General features: G+C 39.4%; 1 protein-coding gene across 1 annotated transcript in view; it reads left to right on the top strand.

Annotated features, from left to right (window-relative positions):
• Positions 1–18,417, top strand: part of gpr158a (G protein-coupled receptor 158a) — an 88,302-nt gene that overhangs the window by 13,883 nt on the left and 56,002 nt on the right. Inside the window, exon 2 of the mRNA XM_031745785.2 lies at positions 3,005–3,110. Within this exon, the coding sequence (XP_031601645.2) occupies positions 3,005–3,110 (106 nt within the window). The remainder of the gene's footprint in view (positions 1–3,004; positions 3,111–18,417) is intronic.

Genomic DNA, 18,417 nt, shown 5'->3' with positions numbered 1-18,417 from the left:
AAGTAAAATTGGAGTTCATGGTGTGATGATGTCACCTTTAGTGTACAAAGCCCATAGTATAATGTTACAATAATGGCCCGCAGGTATAATGGGACCCTGTTTAGGCAAGATACTAAAACTAAAAGTGGTTTGGCATAAAAAAGAGACTTGAGTATGAATGTGTATTAATAGACAAATAAGGCTTGTATTAAGAAACCACTGTGACACTTTTGTAGCACTTTTCTGCATCATTCGAGCACTCGATCAAACCATCCCATCGTTTCAGGAGAAAGGCAAAACAGACTTTTTTGGAAAAAAAATGTTGTATTTGATGTTGTGGCAGTATAAAAAAAGATACAAATGACATATTTTAATTGCCCAAGGTCAGCTTACGGGTTAGGGTTAGTATTTCGATGAGAACTTAGACTTAGGTGATTAATGCGGTGGTATATGATGTATATCCATACTACAGTTCAGGCTCGAGAGTTTAAAATCTACACCACTGTTTTTGTTTTGTTTTTCTTTAAACACAAAACACAAATCCTGGAAATTGGGAGACCAAAGTTATCTGTTAATCCTATAACAAAATAAACCCAATGTGAATGTCAGTGTTCAAACAGGCATCAAAGAAGTTAAAGGTCAGTGCAAAGTCGGCCGCTGATTTATTTGCAGGGAAGCAGCTGCAGGTTTTGCCTGATTAAATAGATAACAGCGCTGATTCGCCCGCTCACTTCAGAGCAGGGTTTTGTGTTTATATTCATCCTGATCAAATAACAAAGTGTATATTTGGTGATTTTGTTCGAAAGCTACACGGCAACGCTCGGTTTTCTTTCCTCTTGTGTCGGCTGGTGTTTATGTAAAATGTTGTGTGTGAGAAACTTGAAGGCGCTGAATGCTGGATCAGAGAAATACCTTTTTTCATATGTGCACATTATCTTGGTGTCATGACACTCGTCCTACTGAGCTATAACTCTCCAGAGCATGTCTTCCATAAAGTTTAAAGTCGGTATAGATTTTCTAACAACACTTGCCTCGGGCTGTGCTCCATTTTTAAGTCTACCAAGAGAGAAAGCCTGTAAGTGGGCTGAGGTCGCTGAGAGACAGTTTAGAGTTTCTTGTGGATTTGAAGTATTTTGTCAAGCTTGTTTAGTTTTTTTCCTTGTATAGTTACACATATAGTATACAGCATTATGTAACTGTCTGTTGGTTTGTCCTGTGAGCTGCACTTGTGAAAGGGACATATGCCACACCAGTGAAAAGATTTGTCAGAATCAAAGGGGCTGACCTTCAAAATCACACACGGTGACCTTCTCTTCACAGAGCTTCAGAAAGCTAAGTAAGTCTAAATCCTCAGCAGCACCATTAGAAGGTCCTGCCTGGCTCAGCTGGTCGAAACAGAACAAAGAGTCCAGCCTTATGGAGCCGCCATTGCAGAGTGTCTCGTTGTGATGTAGTACACGGCTAATTGCATCTCTGTCAGGCTGATTTCTGTCTTAGGAAGAAGAGATGAGACATGAGGCAGACAAATGTCTGTTTTTGCTTTATAACATGTTAGAACCTATTAAAATTTCAGTTAAGATTCCAAGTACAGGTTTGTGCAATTAGATGTTGAGGATTTTAAGGTAGTGTAACTCAGCAGTCCCCAACCCACGGGCCACGGACCGGTACCGGCTCAGTGAGTCGTTCGGTACCGGGCCGCGAGAGTTGCAGCTCGGGTGTGAAATTTATGGTTTTCAGGGTTTTTATTGGTTTTTAGCGTTATTTTTTTATCTTTCTTATTGTTAACTCAGTTTCCCTGGGTCTTTTTCCGTGTATTATGAATAAATCTTCTTTTTTCGTTACCGGTACTGGTTTTAATTTGTTGTATCTATCCGCAGCACCTTAAAGGCCGGTCCGTGAAAATATTGTCGGACACAAACTGGTCCGTGGCGCAAAAAAGGTTGGGGACCGCTGGTGTAACTTAACTGTACTTTTAAGTGAAATTAGTAGGTCAGACAGTAACATACAGCTCATAATGTACTTGCTTTATCTACATTCCTCAGTTCAACTCTTCTAATTTGAAAAGCTTCTATTTAGAAAACCATCCAAAAAAATCCCGTCCAACACAAATCAATCAATCAATCAATCAATCAATCAATCAATCAATCAATCAATCAATCAATCAATCAATCAATCAATCAATCAATCAATCAATCAATCAATCAATCAATCAAAGGGTTAATTACTTTCCTCAACAGTGGGTTTCAGTTGGTCTTACTACACTTTGTTTACTCCGTGGTCTTTTTGTTGTTTTCGGTTTTGATTACCTTGCAAATATAATTGAGTTTGGACTTCTGTTGAGGTTTTATTGTTGTTCCAAATGTTTCAAGTTTTGATTTTTGTGTTTGTTGAATGTTTGGGTTCGTCTTTTGATTTCTTTATTGTAGCAGATTACAAGCTTTATTTTTTGTGTCCATTTTTGAGTCTTTGATTCCTGTGGTTTCTTGTGGTTTTTTGTGATGCCAAGTTTCAGTTTTACATCCTGTGTTTTGGTTCATTTCTTTGTTTCTTGTAGCAGTTCCCTCAGTGATTCTTTGTTTTCTTTCTGTTACTTTCTGATTTACTTTGAAGGTTAGTTTTCTCTCATGTCCTGTGTTAGCTATACCACCTGTGTTCTACTGTCCAATCAGACCTGTGTGTATAAATAGTCCTGTCGTCACAGGGAAGCGTCTGTTGTGCTTCGTTTTTTGCACTTGATCTTTTTTCATGTGTCTTGGTTTTCACATTTATATCGTGGACTTTTTCAGCCTGAACTAATGGCCTTGTTTTGCGTTCAAACCTCCACACTCTCAACTTTTCTGATATACAATGTGCTTAAGAAGGAATGATACAATTTCAAAGTGCTTCAATTCCACAGCTGTTCACCATAACAATCAAAACGCGAAATGTTAGAAAATCATGTAAAGCTCTAGTTGTGTCCAAGAATAAAAACATGGAGGTAGAAATGACCCTAATAGATCTCTTTTAATGTCCTTCCATCTTGCAGGGGAGTGGTTCGAGTGGACATTAATCTACAGGATGTTGATATCGACCAGTGCTCCACTGATGGCTGGTTTGCTGGAACCCATCGATGCAACCTGACCACTATGGAGGTGAGTGTGCCAAGCATAGGGGCTAGATTGATTTGCTCAGTTAAACTGAACTGTAATCCACACCTACTGTGTCACATCTACACAAGGCTCCAAATGGAAAACCAGTAAATCTGTATGTCTTGTGACAAATGTGGGGATCCGATTCACCTTTAATGATACTGCTAACAATATATAACCACTAAACTAAAGTGTACAGTGGATACAAAGCATCACTTGATGTTTATCTATGCGAATATATCCCACAGCGTGCCAAGGCTGCAGGGAAGATTTATGTTTTTGTCACACATGAAGCTTTGTTAAAGGCAGCTGCAGCTCGTCTCAGCTATTACCTCTGTCAAGGTTGCGTTGTCATGAAATATGATGTGTTTGTCTGACACTGAATGCACAGCTTTGCGTGAAACTAGGTAGACAGAGATGAGCCAAGTCATTTTGTAGTCATTAGGCAACTGATAAAGTACACAGAACTCCTTGGTTCAAATCTTGAGGCTTTGCTTCCAGGGTCAAGAAATATATTTAACTCTAAGTATAACTGACTGGAATTCAGACGGAGGGTTATACTCATGTTCAGCATTGGCAGAGTAGAAAATAGCTCTGCTCATGAAAAACGTCTTGTCTCAAGGCCCACTTGGAAAAGATGATAAAATTCTCAGTACTGTTATTTTTAAGAGAATTGCAGACATCCACATTCACCATTTTGAAAACTATTATCATTAACACTTAAGTTAGGTTTCGAGTCACATAGTCATATTACTGGGCTTGTTTTGGTCAACTTCTTGATCTGTGGTGTCTAATTGCACCACTTTATTCAAGTTAGCTTGATTAACTCAGCATCAGAAAGTGTGAGCACCTTTATAAAAGCACAGCGCCGTGTTTAGAGAAAACCAAACATCTTATACTAGTCAAGCGTGGTGGTGGAGGCATGGGCTGGTTTTGCAGACATGTGAACTGGGCACTTATTCTGGAGTCAAATATGAGACCATCTGTCCAACAGCTGAAAGTGGGTCATGCAACAGAACAATGATTACCTATTTTAACTTAAGTTTTTGCTGGTAAAAGTGGTTCAATAACCTAGTGGATAGTAGTTCTTCTTTTTCTATATGACTGGTTTAAAATGAGAAAAGTATGAAAATAACACATATTGAAAATAAAAACTCTACAGAAAGTGCAAAAGTAAAGATTTACAGTTTCACTTATTAAATAATTAATAATGCCGTGTTATGTGCAGGTCATTAAATTTTTATTCCTGCTGTTAATTGCAGTCCTTTATTTACCTGTCCTGCTGTCTAGCTAGCAGCTAGTGTCCTGTCCGTTTCAGCCTCATCCTTAAGACTGATAGATTTTGAAGAGGTGCCGTAGATCAGGCTGCTTCATAATGCATGTGATGTAATGGATTGCAGTGAGCCTCTTTGAATAATTAATCACTCTCTTTGTCTGAGCACTTGCACCTCTCTGTGGACAGTCAATGCCAGAGACATTTGACATAGTGCCTCTGTGTCGGGTGACTGCGAGGAGAGAAATGCTTGGTTAATGGCATGGATTTTAGCCGGGTTTGCGGAATAATGTGTGCTCACACCGCGGGAGCATGTCAGGAGCGTGCTTGCTCAGAGCTGAATGATGAAAGCTGTTGTGGTTGTGGCACCCTACAGGATGTGTCCTGTGTTGCTTGACAGCTTTATCGTGCGGAGGTGCTCATTATCGTCATGCCTGCTAGATAAACGATATGGACAGGGAGAGCAACTGTATGTGTGGATGTACACTGACCAAGAGCAAGAGTACAGCCACCTCATTATCAGTCTTTGATGTGGAATGCAGAGGTTGTAATTCATATGTTTTGCAAGAAACAAAAAAGCAAAATCTTTGTATCTGTTAGAGCCTCTTTCTGGTCTTAAAGTGCATGACCAGGCAATTTGGGGCTGAGAGGAGGCAGATGTTTCTCAAGCTATGGATAGAAAGCATGACTGCAGTGTAATCAAGTGTTTTAGGATTTTTTGTGTGGTAATGCTGTAAAAAAACACGGAAAGGGTTCCCCTGTATTTGCAAATAGGCATTCATTTAGTTTTATTGACTGTTTTTTAAGCTGTACAGGTATTCCCTCTTCATGTGCAGCATGTTGTGTAATGGGTTTCTTTGGGACCATTTTAAGATCCATGTAAGGCGTACTTTCTTTGTTTTATTGGAAACAAAGCACTTTGTTATGATGGTGTTGGGGCTGTTTATTTAGTGCAGCATTTCTTTTCCACCCTCAGATGCTCTTTATAGCAGCATTTACAGCAAACCCGTCACTACTACTTAGTGTCCTTTATGCATGCATCTCACCATCATTATTCACATAACAACTACGACTTCCATGCGTCGCGCTTCCGCTGTTTTTCATTTGCATCTTAGGAGCGGCTTAAGTGGCGCCATTCCAGCAATTGAATTTGACAAAATGCAGTCGCTTCCAGCCGCCCTGCCGGATTTCCAGGCCTCTCTTCCCTCTCAAGCTGCTGTTTGTCCAGCCGAGCGTACAGGCAGCCCAAACTCAGATGGAGGCAGATGACATGGATGACTGATCCAACAGGCACGCACACTAAGACAAAGCACAATGAGGCTCGGATTATTGACAGGAAAAATACAACAACCCCAACAGCATCCAAACCCTGTGGTTATTTGAGGGCAATGCTGTTTTAAAATCTGTCAATATTTGTCTTTGATTCTTTAGTTTGTATTTTTGATTTCTTATGTTATATTTGAAATATGTTAAGTTCTTGTGTTGTTATTATCAGTTAGGATTTTGTTGAGTTTTAGTCTAGTTTGTGTTTCACCTATGTCTCCTTGTTTATGAGTCTTTTTCTGTTTGTCATGTGTTATCTCCTTGTCTATATAGGTTCCCCCTGTGTCTCTCTCCTCTGTGTCCCTTTCCCTCTCTCCCTCTCTCTGTCTCTTGTGTCAGGCATGCATGTCCCAGTTCATGTGTCTCCATGTTTCCTGTTTTATTTTGAAAGTATTGTGTTTACATGTTCAGTGTGTTTAGTTTTGCTTCCCCCATGGCGTCTTGCTCATTTGTGTCAGCTGTGTCTCCCCAGGTGTTTCCACATCCCTCATTGCCCTTCTGTGTATATTTACCTGCTCAGAATCATGATCATGTCTTATTGTCATAGTTTAGTTTTTCCCAGTCTAGGTTTTAGTTTTCATCCCGATTCGCTGTGCCTTGTTTTGTATTCACGTTTTTGGCCAAATAAATGTCTCACGTTTGGTTACACCTTAGTTTTTGTCTCTTCCTTGTCTGCGTCCATGCCACAAACGCACCGGCCCGCCCGCCGAGACAACTTCATTTTAATTTCACCATTTCTTTCAGATTTCCAAACTGTGTGTGGAATCATTAAACAATACCATTTTGAAGGAAAAAATATTATTTGCCAAACATTTTGTGACAAATGAATATCAAGATGTCAGCAACTGCCGTGCAAGCTGATGACATAATCTCTGGGGAAGCAACTGAGTGATATGGAAGACTCACAAAATAGCAACCTGCTCACCTGTTAACACACAGGATTCCTACATAGAGATTGTGTAAAAGTCTTAAGTCACACCTTCTCTGTGTCTTCCTAGAAAAGACCTCTTGCTTTTCAATCCAGTTTTTGGTTCAACCTTTATTCCCCTGTTTCTCTTCCATAAGAATGGCTTCTTGACAGCTACTCTTCCATTGGGATAATCTCATTTAGGTTAAATGGATCAACTAAAAAGGTCAGATGCATCTCTCAGGTCCTTTGTCAGGTCTGTTAAGTCATGACTTTCAGATACTTTTCATCTGCTGTAGACAGTTTTTTTTAAGGCCTGCCACTTCTTATTTTGTCGTCTCTTTTGGTCAATTTCCTCAAATTTTTTAAGGACACATTGCACACCATGCTGAACTATACCAGGATTAGTGCTAATAGCTTTATGGAAATCACCTCATTGGTGCAAATATGCTGCACTATGCCTTTTCAAACTATGCTATCTTTGGCATTTTGTAAAAGTGTAACTAAAGAAGGATGGATGGCTTTTGCACCATACAGTACATTACTATACACACATTGCCTTAGGAAATATCAGCACTCAAGCACTTAAAACCATAATGCGAAAAATAGACATAAAAGAGGAAAGGAAACAGTACTTCACATAATGAAGTATTTTTACATATTAATATTTTAATATTTTATTTATCATAAAAATACATTTTTGCATTTATTTAACATTTATTTGTTAGGTTTTTAATTATGTACATGATGCATTTACTGGTGCAGGAAAATAGTACAAGTAATGTTTCCTTATATTGCTGATGAGCTCAGGGTTTTCTATGCAGAAGATTACATGCTAGGCATTACACATACATCACCATCAGTTTACAGGAGCAGGCTTGTCACTGTGCTGCTGTCAAAAAAGTAGTATAGCAATCAATTTAATTATAGACTGCATTTATTTAGCTAGGAGCAAACACTGCAGTTCCTTTGATTAGGGATGTAGGTCTAACTTAAACCAATCATGATGAAACTACACAATGAACAGAGACGAGCGCGAAGCCCACGGATGATCAACCCCAATCTCACCTTAATTTCCTGTGGAAAAAGTGTATACACTCTTGTTGGGGTTCTCATCTCTCACTAATGGCACTTCCATTAGTGCGTTTCAATGTTCTCCAAAAGTCTAGGACTTTGCTGCCCCGGGGTCAGCTTTCATAAGAGAATGTGGCTGTGGATGATGATGAATGTTTCAATCAATTAGCTTATTGCTGGGAACAAGTGGTGGGGCCCAGGGGGATCGTAGCCTGTGAAAGGCGGTGACACATTACCTGAATGATTACGCCACCCGCCGCAACAAGAACTCCTGACTCTGTTCTGTGCCGTTTCTTTTTGAGGGATGCTGAGTAAGATGAGTAACCTCTCACTCAATTTTATTAACTGGAAATAGTTAAAAAAAACAACCTAAAATACAAACACACACACAAAAAAACAAAAAACGCACTCCAAGGGCATAAACCTCCACCAAGGCAGCTCAGTCTCTGGGCAGTATTAGTATCGCATTTATACATATTTGTTTATTGTTGTTCTTTTTAAATGCACTTTAAATTTGCTTATTTGCTTTGTTGAAACCCATTTCAGCACACCTGATTTACTTTTATTGTGAAGTATTTATTTTATTGTTTTGTAAAATTGATTTAAACATTATTATTAACATTATAAATAGCTTTATATAGCAGTCTGACCTTCAGATCAATCTATCAACCTTGAAGGAGAGGTCAGAGGTCAAATGTGACATGATATTTAAAATCTTTATATAGTATTTGTTGATAATATGCACCATGCTTTCAAGGGTCATCCTGTCTATAAGGCTTTTTGTCGATTTTCAACCAATAAGTCATCAAGTTCACCTTGAAGACCTCGGTGGATGTAAGCCAAATTGTAATGGATTGTTAACATGACTCCGCTCTACACCACTACAAGGTTTTATCAGAATGTATTTAGTTCTTGAGCATGACACGCAAACACTACCAAAAACATTACCTCCTTGGCAAAGGTAATGACAGCAACTCAAAGGTTTATATTGGTGTATTATAATATTTTGGTATCTGGGTTTCATGATTTTTTATTTAAAATTAAAGCTATTATGTTAAATATTTATTACTTAATTACATTTTTTATATGAGAAAAAAAGGAAATAAACTGAACTAAATTAGTCAGCCAGTTTAGAAGGCTAACTCTGCTTTTTCCTATCTTAACTTTCTTTTCCTTAATTTCTTTTTCCTTTTTTTAAAGATATCTCACTCCAGACACTGAAGTAGAAATTCAAGTTGCTGTATGTGCTTGTTTTGACAAGAATTTTGAATAGAACAGGATTTTCTGCATCAAGCCGCATCAACCTGTTCAAAACATACATAGCACATCCATGAAAGCACTCAGAAAACCAAACCGCTGCCTCGGTGACGTTGCAGGGTGATGTTTCAGGGCGTTTTGTGCACTCAGCAGCATGTGCGGTTTATTTTTGCCTCACCGTGGTGCTCTGTCTGCTGTTGAAAAGCTGAAATGGTTATTTGTGCTCTGTCTGTTGAATCACTGTTACATCTTGACCTTGGATCACAAGGTTGTCCTGCCCAGCCTTTTATCATCTCAATCACATGCTGATTCCTCCGCCGTGCACCCAGTGCTGCTGAATTAATAACGGCATCAGTGTTAAACAACTGCTGCTAGCCTCCTGCTCCGTCTTATCTCACCTTCTGTCCCTCAGCTTTTCTGTCTCTCCCGCTCACCTACACATATGTTGTCCTCACATTAGGACATTGCAGTGGCTTCCATTTATTTCCTGGGGGCTCATCCACTATGACCGCGTTGTCTCTCTCAATCTCCCAAACTTACCACAATATAAATTAAAAACTAAGCAACATGTTTTAGTCCAACAATGAATAATTAACCATGCAAAGACCAGATTTAATTGGTTTCTTCCCCCACATTTTTCCCCTAGTATAGCCCAAAATAAATATTTAACGTCATGGCTACAATACACCAGTGGTCTCCACTTGCAGCTCATAGTTGGTTTGGATTGATGCCCGATCACATTCTCACCATAAACAAACTGCTCTGGAGTTTTTTGAGGAGTATGGTTCAAGTCTGGTTAGTTTGGTGTGATTACTGTGCACAAATGAACTGCACCAATGACGAAAACAAACCAGAGTCTGATTCAGATGGACTAAACAGAGCAGGGATGAAAACACCCTGAGTCATCACTCTAACCTTAACCTTAATAGGAAAGTTTAAAAGTAGTTTTTGAGTTTTGTCCGTTTGAATGAGAATTTTCTGTGTCCTAATTGTTAAGACTTTGGAGGGAGAACAATTGTCCCATTTGTGCTCATCATTCTTGCAAATAGTGCCGGATCACATCGCTGGCACAAGAAGCACTTTGTTGTCGTTTTTTGGTGTCAATTTTTGCAACCTCATGTGTATTGATGACACACGTTTAAGATCGTTTAATGATCTCAGTACACAATCAAAGATAATTCATAGATTATACAGAGGGAGATGTTGCAAGAGTTTCAAAGATGAAGCTTTCTGAAAAAAAATCCAAAACTTGTACTTGCTTCTAGTTTTGTCTTTTTTTAGTAATACCAGCGCTGATGTGGAGTTTTTGTTTAAGCGGTGACACCTATCATTTACGAGAATAGTGCAGCTAGTGCTGGTAAAAATGGTACATCAGTGTGGCGACATCACTGTTTGCGTGTGAAGCGCCTGATGTGGTGAGCATAAATGGGCCATTAGACTCGGAAGGTTTTTGGCCCTGCAGTGGTTTTACAAGCATACTATATTTGGTCCCTTCAGCATGAACAGATTTCTGTCCTAACATTACGATTAATGCAAACACACATCCTGCAGTCCCAACAAGCTTGAAAGGAAAACAGCTGATTGGCCCCAACAGCCCCACTGGGGACCTACAGTACAACACAAGCCATCCATGTCATGCATTGTTTCCCTGATTTACATCTCATTGGCCTGCAATCCGTCTTCGCAGCCTGCCTATAACTTACCAAGATCAGGCAAGTAAAAGGCTGTATATTGTACTGGCAGCTATGATAACGTGCCCTTTATTTGCATGGCAGTGAATGCAAAAGATCATGCAAATCTACTGGGAGAGTTTACTTGAAAACATGAGATACAGTCCCTTAATTTGGCTCATCTATTCATTTAACATTTAAAAATGACATATGACGGGTTAAACTGATGGGGCTCATTTTAAAACGCTGACATTCATTAATCAGGGTGTCACAAATAAGATTGATTTGAGTTGTATTTGCATGCAAATGTTTTAGACCTCATTCCGTCCCATAATGACTTGTCTTTTGTGCTTGCAATCATTCGAATATGCAAAATTGCCATTTTTTCCTCCCTAAAATACACCGTAATTGAAAAACTAGTGTTGGTACTTTTCTCCTGCTAAAATGCCTGTTCAACCCAACACTGAAAACAATTAAACATGCAATTAAATCTTACTTTATATTCAATTTGTGTAATTTAATAGTTTTGTTGCTCATTTAAGCTTGACAAGGGGCTTGGGAGCACAGAAAAAAAACATGTACTTTAAGTGTTTTTTGGAGGGTTAAGTACATTATTGCTGGTCATAACTGGTAATATATCCAAATATTCCATTTATCCATTTTTTTGGCACTCCAAAAATATATAAAGACATGGATATTTAATGCTGTGCAAAGAATTGGTGTATTTTTGTGGTCAGTAAAGGCGCTTTACATGGCCTATTTTTGAGTTACATCCAAACATGTCATATTTTTTTTCTCCACTGGATCTTCATGTTTCACTCGACATGGCGTACACTCAGGAAAATCCCAGAGTCCCCCGTGGGAACGTGATCCACATTAGCTGAGCAACATTTATCTGCTTGTTTCTCTGACAGCTTTCCCGTCCAAGTGTTCCCTCTGCACTCATTCAGCAAAAACGCTTCCCTCTTCATCTGCAGGCCTGCCCGCGTATTGTAAGATAAAAATAGCAGTTGTTTTAGCACCTTGGGAATTCCCCTGGTGTTAGAGACTCGGCATCATTGTGGGGCAGAGATTCCCTCAAGATGCACATGTCAGGAATGGTGTCACACCGGGCCACGGTCCTTTCAACCTGTGCATTCTGGGTGAAGAGGAGCAAGTTTTAATTAATTACACTTCTTGCTTTGTTGCCTGTTGAAAGAGTATGTTGGACGGGATTAACAGGGTAATTGATAATTATCTACAGTGATCTCAGCAAAAGCTGTGATTATGCTTCACAGTTGATAAGATAGAAAGGAAGTTTGGAAATCCTTTTGTGCTGGTGAGGTATGCATCATTGTAGCAAAGGAGGAAGAACTTTAAAAGGCGAAAGATAATGCAACTCTCTTCCCACTGTTGAAAGAAAGATTAAGGAGTTTCTTAAGGATGAACAGCGATTGAGATCCATCTGCTGCTCTGCAGATGGAGTGTTACATAGTTTTGTGCTGGAAAAATAGTTTCATGAGACTGATAGCTGTATTTGCAAACCGGTATGACCTATTGTTACATTGAAAAAGTGCAATGTAAATTGTGCACTGTTGTCAAAATGGGCAACATAGACTTTAGATTTTAAATACATGCTTAATGTTGTATAAAGGGGATTTCAAACCAAATTACAATTTTCTCCCAAACACCCAAACAGCAAAACCTAAAAACATGACTGAAACTCCAGGCAGGAGTTTGAGACTTGTAGTCAAGACCGCCTAAACCAAGACCAAGACAATACCAAGACCAGAGGGTATCGAGACCAAGACAAGACCAAGACCAAGACAGACCGAGTCAAGACCAAGACAAAGTCGAGACGAGACCAAGACTTTAAACTGCAGCCAGATGCTGCTTCGTTTACGGGTGTCAGGCATATTTATGTGTTTTTGCGATGCACTCGCACAGCCCTCCTCACCGCTGTCTACTGTCTCACTCACTTACTGAGAGGACAGACACACGCTCCACTTGACTGTCGCATCTCTCACCCTCTCTGTTTTTCACATAATGATATTATCCTATATCCTCGCATGTGATTGGCCACAATATGGAGGGATTGGAGCATAGCTGAGCCACCGTGTGAGAGCTCAGCAGCAAAAGGAAATAAGTGAGGAGCCGGCTCTCGCTCAATGGGAGTCGACTCTTCTGATTCACTACAAAGCACTCTCTAAACACGGCTCTTAGTGCTGATGCTTTTGCGCATGACACATTATCGAACGTTTCCTTGTGTGTCATGGATACTGTTGACTCCAAATCTCCCGACCACTATGTCAATCTGAGACAGCAAGACTGAGACAGTGAGACCAAGACAAGACCGAGGGATCTGAGACCAACACAAGACCAAAGTCCGTCGAGACCAAGACCACGTAAAAGGTCTCGAGACATCCAACTCTAGTGCCACCTAATCCAGACTGCTTTGTTCTGTCAAACTGGAAACAATCCTACCAGCTGTTTTAGGAACACATATATGCTACTTTTCAGGTGGTAGAAGGGTCATTCTTACTATTCGGTGCCATTTGAGTCCTAATGACATAATATGGTATATTTAGTGTAAAACTTGTCTAATGCTTATTTCTAAACCATTTTCTTGTATGTTTAACCCCCCTCTACCATAGAACACATTGATATATACACAGGATAAATACATTAAAAGTAAATTACTTTTATTTTAGCACAAGTCACTAAAGTACTATGTCCCCAGTCATGCTTGCTCGACTTCAGTTACAAATATAACTTAGAAAAAAAAAAAAAATCTAGATTTTTCATCATTTCTGGATTGGCTTATTTCTAATGTTCCTCATCAAATGTTCTTTTTATTATTAATGCATGTTTAATACTTAAAATCTTTAAAAATGTTGTGTCCCTGAATCAACTGTCACCACTGTTACTCTGATAAGAATTCCATAGAACACATCACCTGATTATTCTTTTAGTCACATGACACTCCAGGATGTAACATATTTTGGAGGAAAACTTTCAAGAAGAAGACAGTAAGTACCACTCTTTAATCAACCCTTTTTTCAATGTTTTAGCAAGATTTTGTAATGTGGCAAAGCATAACACGTCCAACCTGTTACGCTTATTAATAGTGGAAACAATTTTTTTTTTTTGTAATTTTTATAATATGGCTAATAAACATGTTAAAAATGGTTCTTAGTGGTCACCATGTACTAGCTTGTTGTTCATCATACTAGTAGTAATGGCTAAGTTTAGCATAAAATCTCCCCCTGTTACCGTCACCCCTGTTATTGCTATGCACTGTAACAGGGGGACACATGGTAACAGGGGGACGTAAGATGATAGAAGTTTAGTGTTTAGGGTTATTTATACAAGTGTGTATTGGTAATTATTATTAACCTGTATATATATACTTTTAGAAGATTTTGAATAGTATACATTTTTCAGGAATGGCACCAATGTCTGCTGCGGAGAAGCAGCGGCACTACCGAGCACGCCGTGATGCTGACCCTGAGAGAAGACAGATATATCTCAATAAAGAGAAAGAGAAGTGGAGAAAGGACAGAGAGGAAGGGAAAAAAAAGAAAGTGGCAGATCTCAGTGAACGACAGAAGAGAGCACAGAGAAAGCAGTGGCGAGAAAGGAAAAGAAAGCAGAGGGCTAGTGCCAAAGGCAGGACAGAATTTGAGGCTATGAATACTCCTCCCCTAAATCCAGAATATTCCCTAGAGCCAGAAAATGCCCCACAACCAGGACCCTCAAGGTTAGAAGAAGAGTTGACAGTTCAATGATTTGCCTCTGTCCACCCTGTTACCTGTGTGTTTCTTTTGTTAATTAAATCAAATCAACAAACATAATGCATGTCTCTTTGGTTATTGGGAGGGAATGAATCAGCAAAATTAAGTTACTTAAAAATGGAGCCAATTTTTTTTTTATATTCCCTTTGAATCCAAAAACAATCTTTTGAAATTACACTGTGTCTTAAAACTGAACCTGTCTTCTTTCAATATAATGCTTGTTTAAAATACTTCCTTGAAATTTCCTTGCAGATTTTAAAAAGGGACATTGTAGCTTTTAGAAAATGTAAATATTACTATAACTGTGTATTCAAAACAGTTATTAATAGAAAATTGAATGTCCTGTAACAGGGTGGACATTTGGCACGTCATGGGTAAAGACTTTGATTTTAAAAATATTATAATATAATATCCTTAGCTGGACCAATACATTTTTCTTATAGGTTGAAAATCCTCTTTTAGATGAAATGTTAAAATAATTCAAAATTTTGTATTTTTTGATGAAGAGTGATCACACTGAAATGGCACCGAATAGTAGGAATGACCCAGAAACAAGCTACTGATATAACTGTTCAGTAGGACTTTTCAGTTTCTGTGATTGCCCTATTCTCCCTGTGCTTGTATAGGTTTTCTCCAAGTACTCGGTCTCCCTCCCACAAACCAAAGACATGCATGTTTGGGTTTGTTGGGGTAGGCTCTAACCCTTGGGACCCTGAATTGGATAACTGCTTAAAGAAATTGCTAATATCCTGTGATAGGTTGTTCATCTATCTAAGGACTAATATCCTGTTCTTTCTAATGCTTCACCTCAAGAAGTATTTGCGTGGATGTTTTGTCCTTTGGCTTCCAAGAACTCTTTCACTAAACAGTATCATGTGCCTCCAAGATGTTGAAGGCCCTTCCTCGTAACCCCTGTTAGGTTACCACCTTGTTGTGGTCAAGGAGCTTGCATGCCTCAGTGATCCTTAAAGTTATGCCATGTAGGATCACCCATACTGGCAAAGTTAAAGGGTATAGGACAAGCAAAAGACTGTTGGAGGGTGGGCATAAGGTTAGCACCCATATTTTTTACATTAAAATATTTGAAGCAAGGCTGCCATTACTTTACTGTTAAATTTTCAGTGACCATATTGTAAATTAATTTATTCTAGTTTTTGTATTTGTTTTAGAGGACAATACAATAAAAACCATGCAGTAGCCTATTATATCTAACATTAACACTCACATTCCTTGATTTGGTTGACTGAGAATCTACACAGAGAGCAATAATGTCTTTTCTATAGTATGTATGAGGTGATTCTGTATTTTTACAATACTTATATAGTAATACTCTACTTTCCCCCCATATATATTATTTCTTAAAATAAACTGTATGTATATGTAAATAGACAGTAGAAATTAAAGTAGTATCATTTTTTTTTAAACTGCGAATTTTAAATGGTGAAGTTCCTGTTTTCAGTATTCAGTTTGGAAAAGCATGCAACATAGCCTTCATTTCATCTAAAAATAACCCATATCCTCAATATTGAGGATTCTGTTTGTTATTCTGATATCCTGTTAACTCAGGATAAATAAAACCGCTGATAAACAAAATGAATCTCCCCACTGGACACAAATAAGATGCTCTGTGGGCCACAGTGTTACCGCTTCAATGGTGTTCGAGATGGCAACATCAAGGTAGAGAGCTGTTGGCCATAATGCACAGGGAGGAGAGATCACAAGACACTTCTGGTGTTAACTGTGGCTCCCTGCCCCCAGCAGTGCAGGCCTCTTTAAATGCTGTCGCACTAATTGGCTATGTGAATAATCCTGGAACTCTGAATTTACGTGGAAACACTTTGAAGACTTGAATACAGTTGCCCCCGGGCAAAGTCTTGCATCCGCTCTGCCCAGCCGTAGCAGCACAGCGTCAGCTGAGGCAGAAAGCAAACAGTCGGCCCAGAAAGGATAAGAGATGGGTTGAATGTAAAGGTAAAACATTTGTCTAGGGACCCATGAGACTGGATGTAAAATGAGTGCAGCTGTGTGGCTACAAAGAATGAAATTGGGAAAAGAACAGTGAGGGTGCACGGGCAAAATGATAAGGAAGTAGCAGTGACAATGACTTGGCAGCAGGCTTCTTTTCACCCACGTCTTTTACTCCTCCTGAAAGATCCTGATATATCGATGAAATGTAATTCCTCATCTAGGTCTGCCAAAGGGTGCCTGAGGATTCTCACTGCTTTTCACATTCATTCAGTTGCTGCCATAAACTGCCTGTCAGCCTTGTATTAAGAGAATATCGGAAAAATCACAACACAGAAAAATTACATTTCACTCAATTATAATAGTTCAAATGAAGGCCTGATGAACAAGAGATGCTCAGCTAACAAGCTAAGGCAGGTACAGAACAGCCTCTGAAATATATCAGTGAACAAAAGCAGCAGACATCCCAGGCATTCATGACCTCTGTGCCTGTGCCCACTGACGATGCATACAGTGCTTTTTTCAGTGGTTATGTGTGTGTTCATGTGCTGGACGGTCTGTTGCAAGTTGCAAGAATCACTTGCATTGTACAGTGTGGATAAATTTGCCTGGCTAGTTTGTTTTGACACATACATAAGCTGCAAATGTGATTATGAAAGCAATATCCATGCTGTGTCTGTTGTGTGCACTAAGAAGCTCTATGTGTTTACTCGTCTCATTCTGATGGCAGTGTTAAGCTCCCCCTAGGCCAGACTGTTTATCTTGCTGGTGTTTAGGCTTTGGTCTTTGGACTGTACCCAAAGCGAGGCCTTGCTGTCAGTGCAGCTCCGCTCCGGTTAAACTCCTGCTAGTTGACCTCGTTTAAAGGCCTGGCTGCCTGTCTAGCTGTCCCTCTGAGCAGGGAGCCACAGTCATCCAGCAGTCTGCAGTGTCATCGCCACTGTGTAGACTTCGTGTGTGTTGCTTCTGTGTTTGTTGGTGAGTCTGCACAAGCCTTAAATTTCAGAGCCAGACCCAGTGCCAAGATGTATTGCCCCATCTTTGCCCTAAAAGCTAAAAAAAAAAAAGAAAAGAAGAAGAAGAAAAAAAGTACGATACTAGCCCGAAGCAAAAATAAAAATTGACGTCAGACACTCTCTTCTTTTGACCTCTCTGTTATTCTCTCTTACAAAAAACAGACAGCTACAAAATCTGTGAACTATGTTCTTGCTACTCTAGCTTAAGGATCTGCTCATCATTAAAGCGGACTGTTTATGCTCATTTCTAGCTCTATAAGTAACTTTGCATGAACTTTAGCGCTCAAAATAATCCTTATTTATCTTAAAATGGGCCACGCTGCAGCTCTTCACTTCATCTGCTGCTTGAAAATAAGCCATCTCATATAGGTCTAAGGAGCTTGGAAAGAAAATCAACTAATATAGCTTTCTCCTCTCTTGATGCCAAAATGTTTGTGCAGGTTCTCAGTCATCCAGGTCATGGTAATCTAAGGAGCTTGGAAAGAAAGCGACTGGACCTCTTTAAGTTTCATAACGAGGTTTCTCCTCTCATCCAAGAGTTTCAGTTCTAAAGCCAAATTGTGGTGAGTCCCAGGTATTGAAACCCTACTTAGGGCTGTCCCTTAAAAGGGTTGTTGACCCACTATTGATTATGTGCCTCATCACATGAGCCAAAGTGGGAGAAATGGTAATAACCCATGACTTTTTTCCAAACCTTTAGTACTGAAGAAGCTTCTCAGATGAGAAAAGTGTTCACGAAACTCAAAGAAGTTCAACCTCCTTAGACCCCTTCAAGCCAACTTTCTTCTAATTAGCTGCCCATGCAAACAGAAGGTTTAAAGAGCACGTGGGAAGTGACCCACGCAAGGGACTCTGGATGGGAAGTCACTTGCATGCATTTTTTTTCAGAGCTCTCACTGAAGGGTGAGAAATGCAACAGGTTGCCTGAGTGTTCAGCAGACCGCGTACAACTTCCTTCAAAATAAAAACAAACATGCATCGTCTAATTTCCCTCGTGTCTGCATACACATCTCGAGCTGATAATTTACTGTCTGCTCTGCACACACATGCAA

The sequence above is a fragment of the Oreochromis aureus genome, linkage group 9, assembly GCF_013358895.1.
Source record: "Oreochromis aureus strain Israel breed Guangdong linkage group 9, ZZ_aureus, whole genome shotgun sequence".
NCBI lineage: Eukaryota > Metazoa > Chordata > Actinopteri > Cichliformes > Cichlidae > Oreochromis > Oreochromis aureus.
The sequence above is the reverse complement of the archived record's forward strand: the minus strand, read 5'-3'. Positions and strand labels throughout refer to the sequence as shown.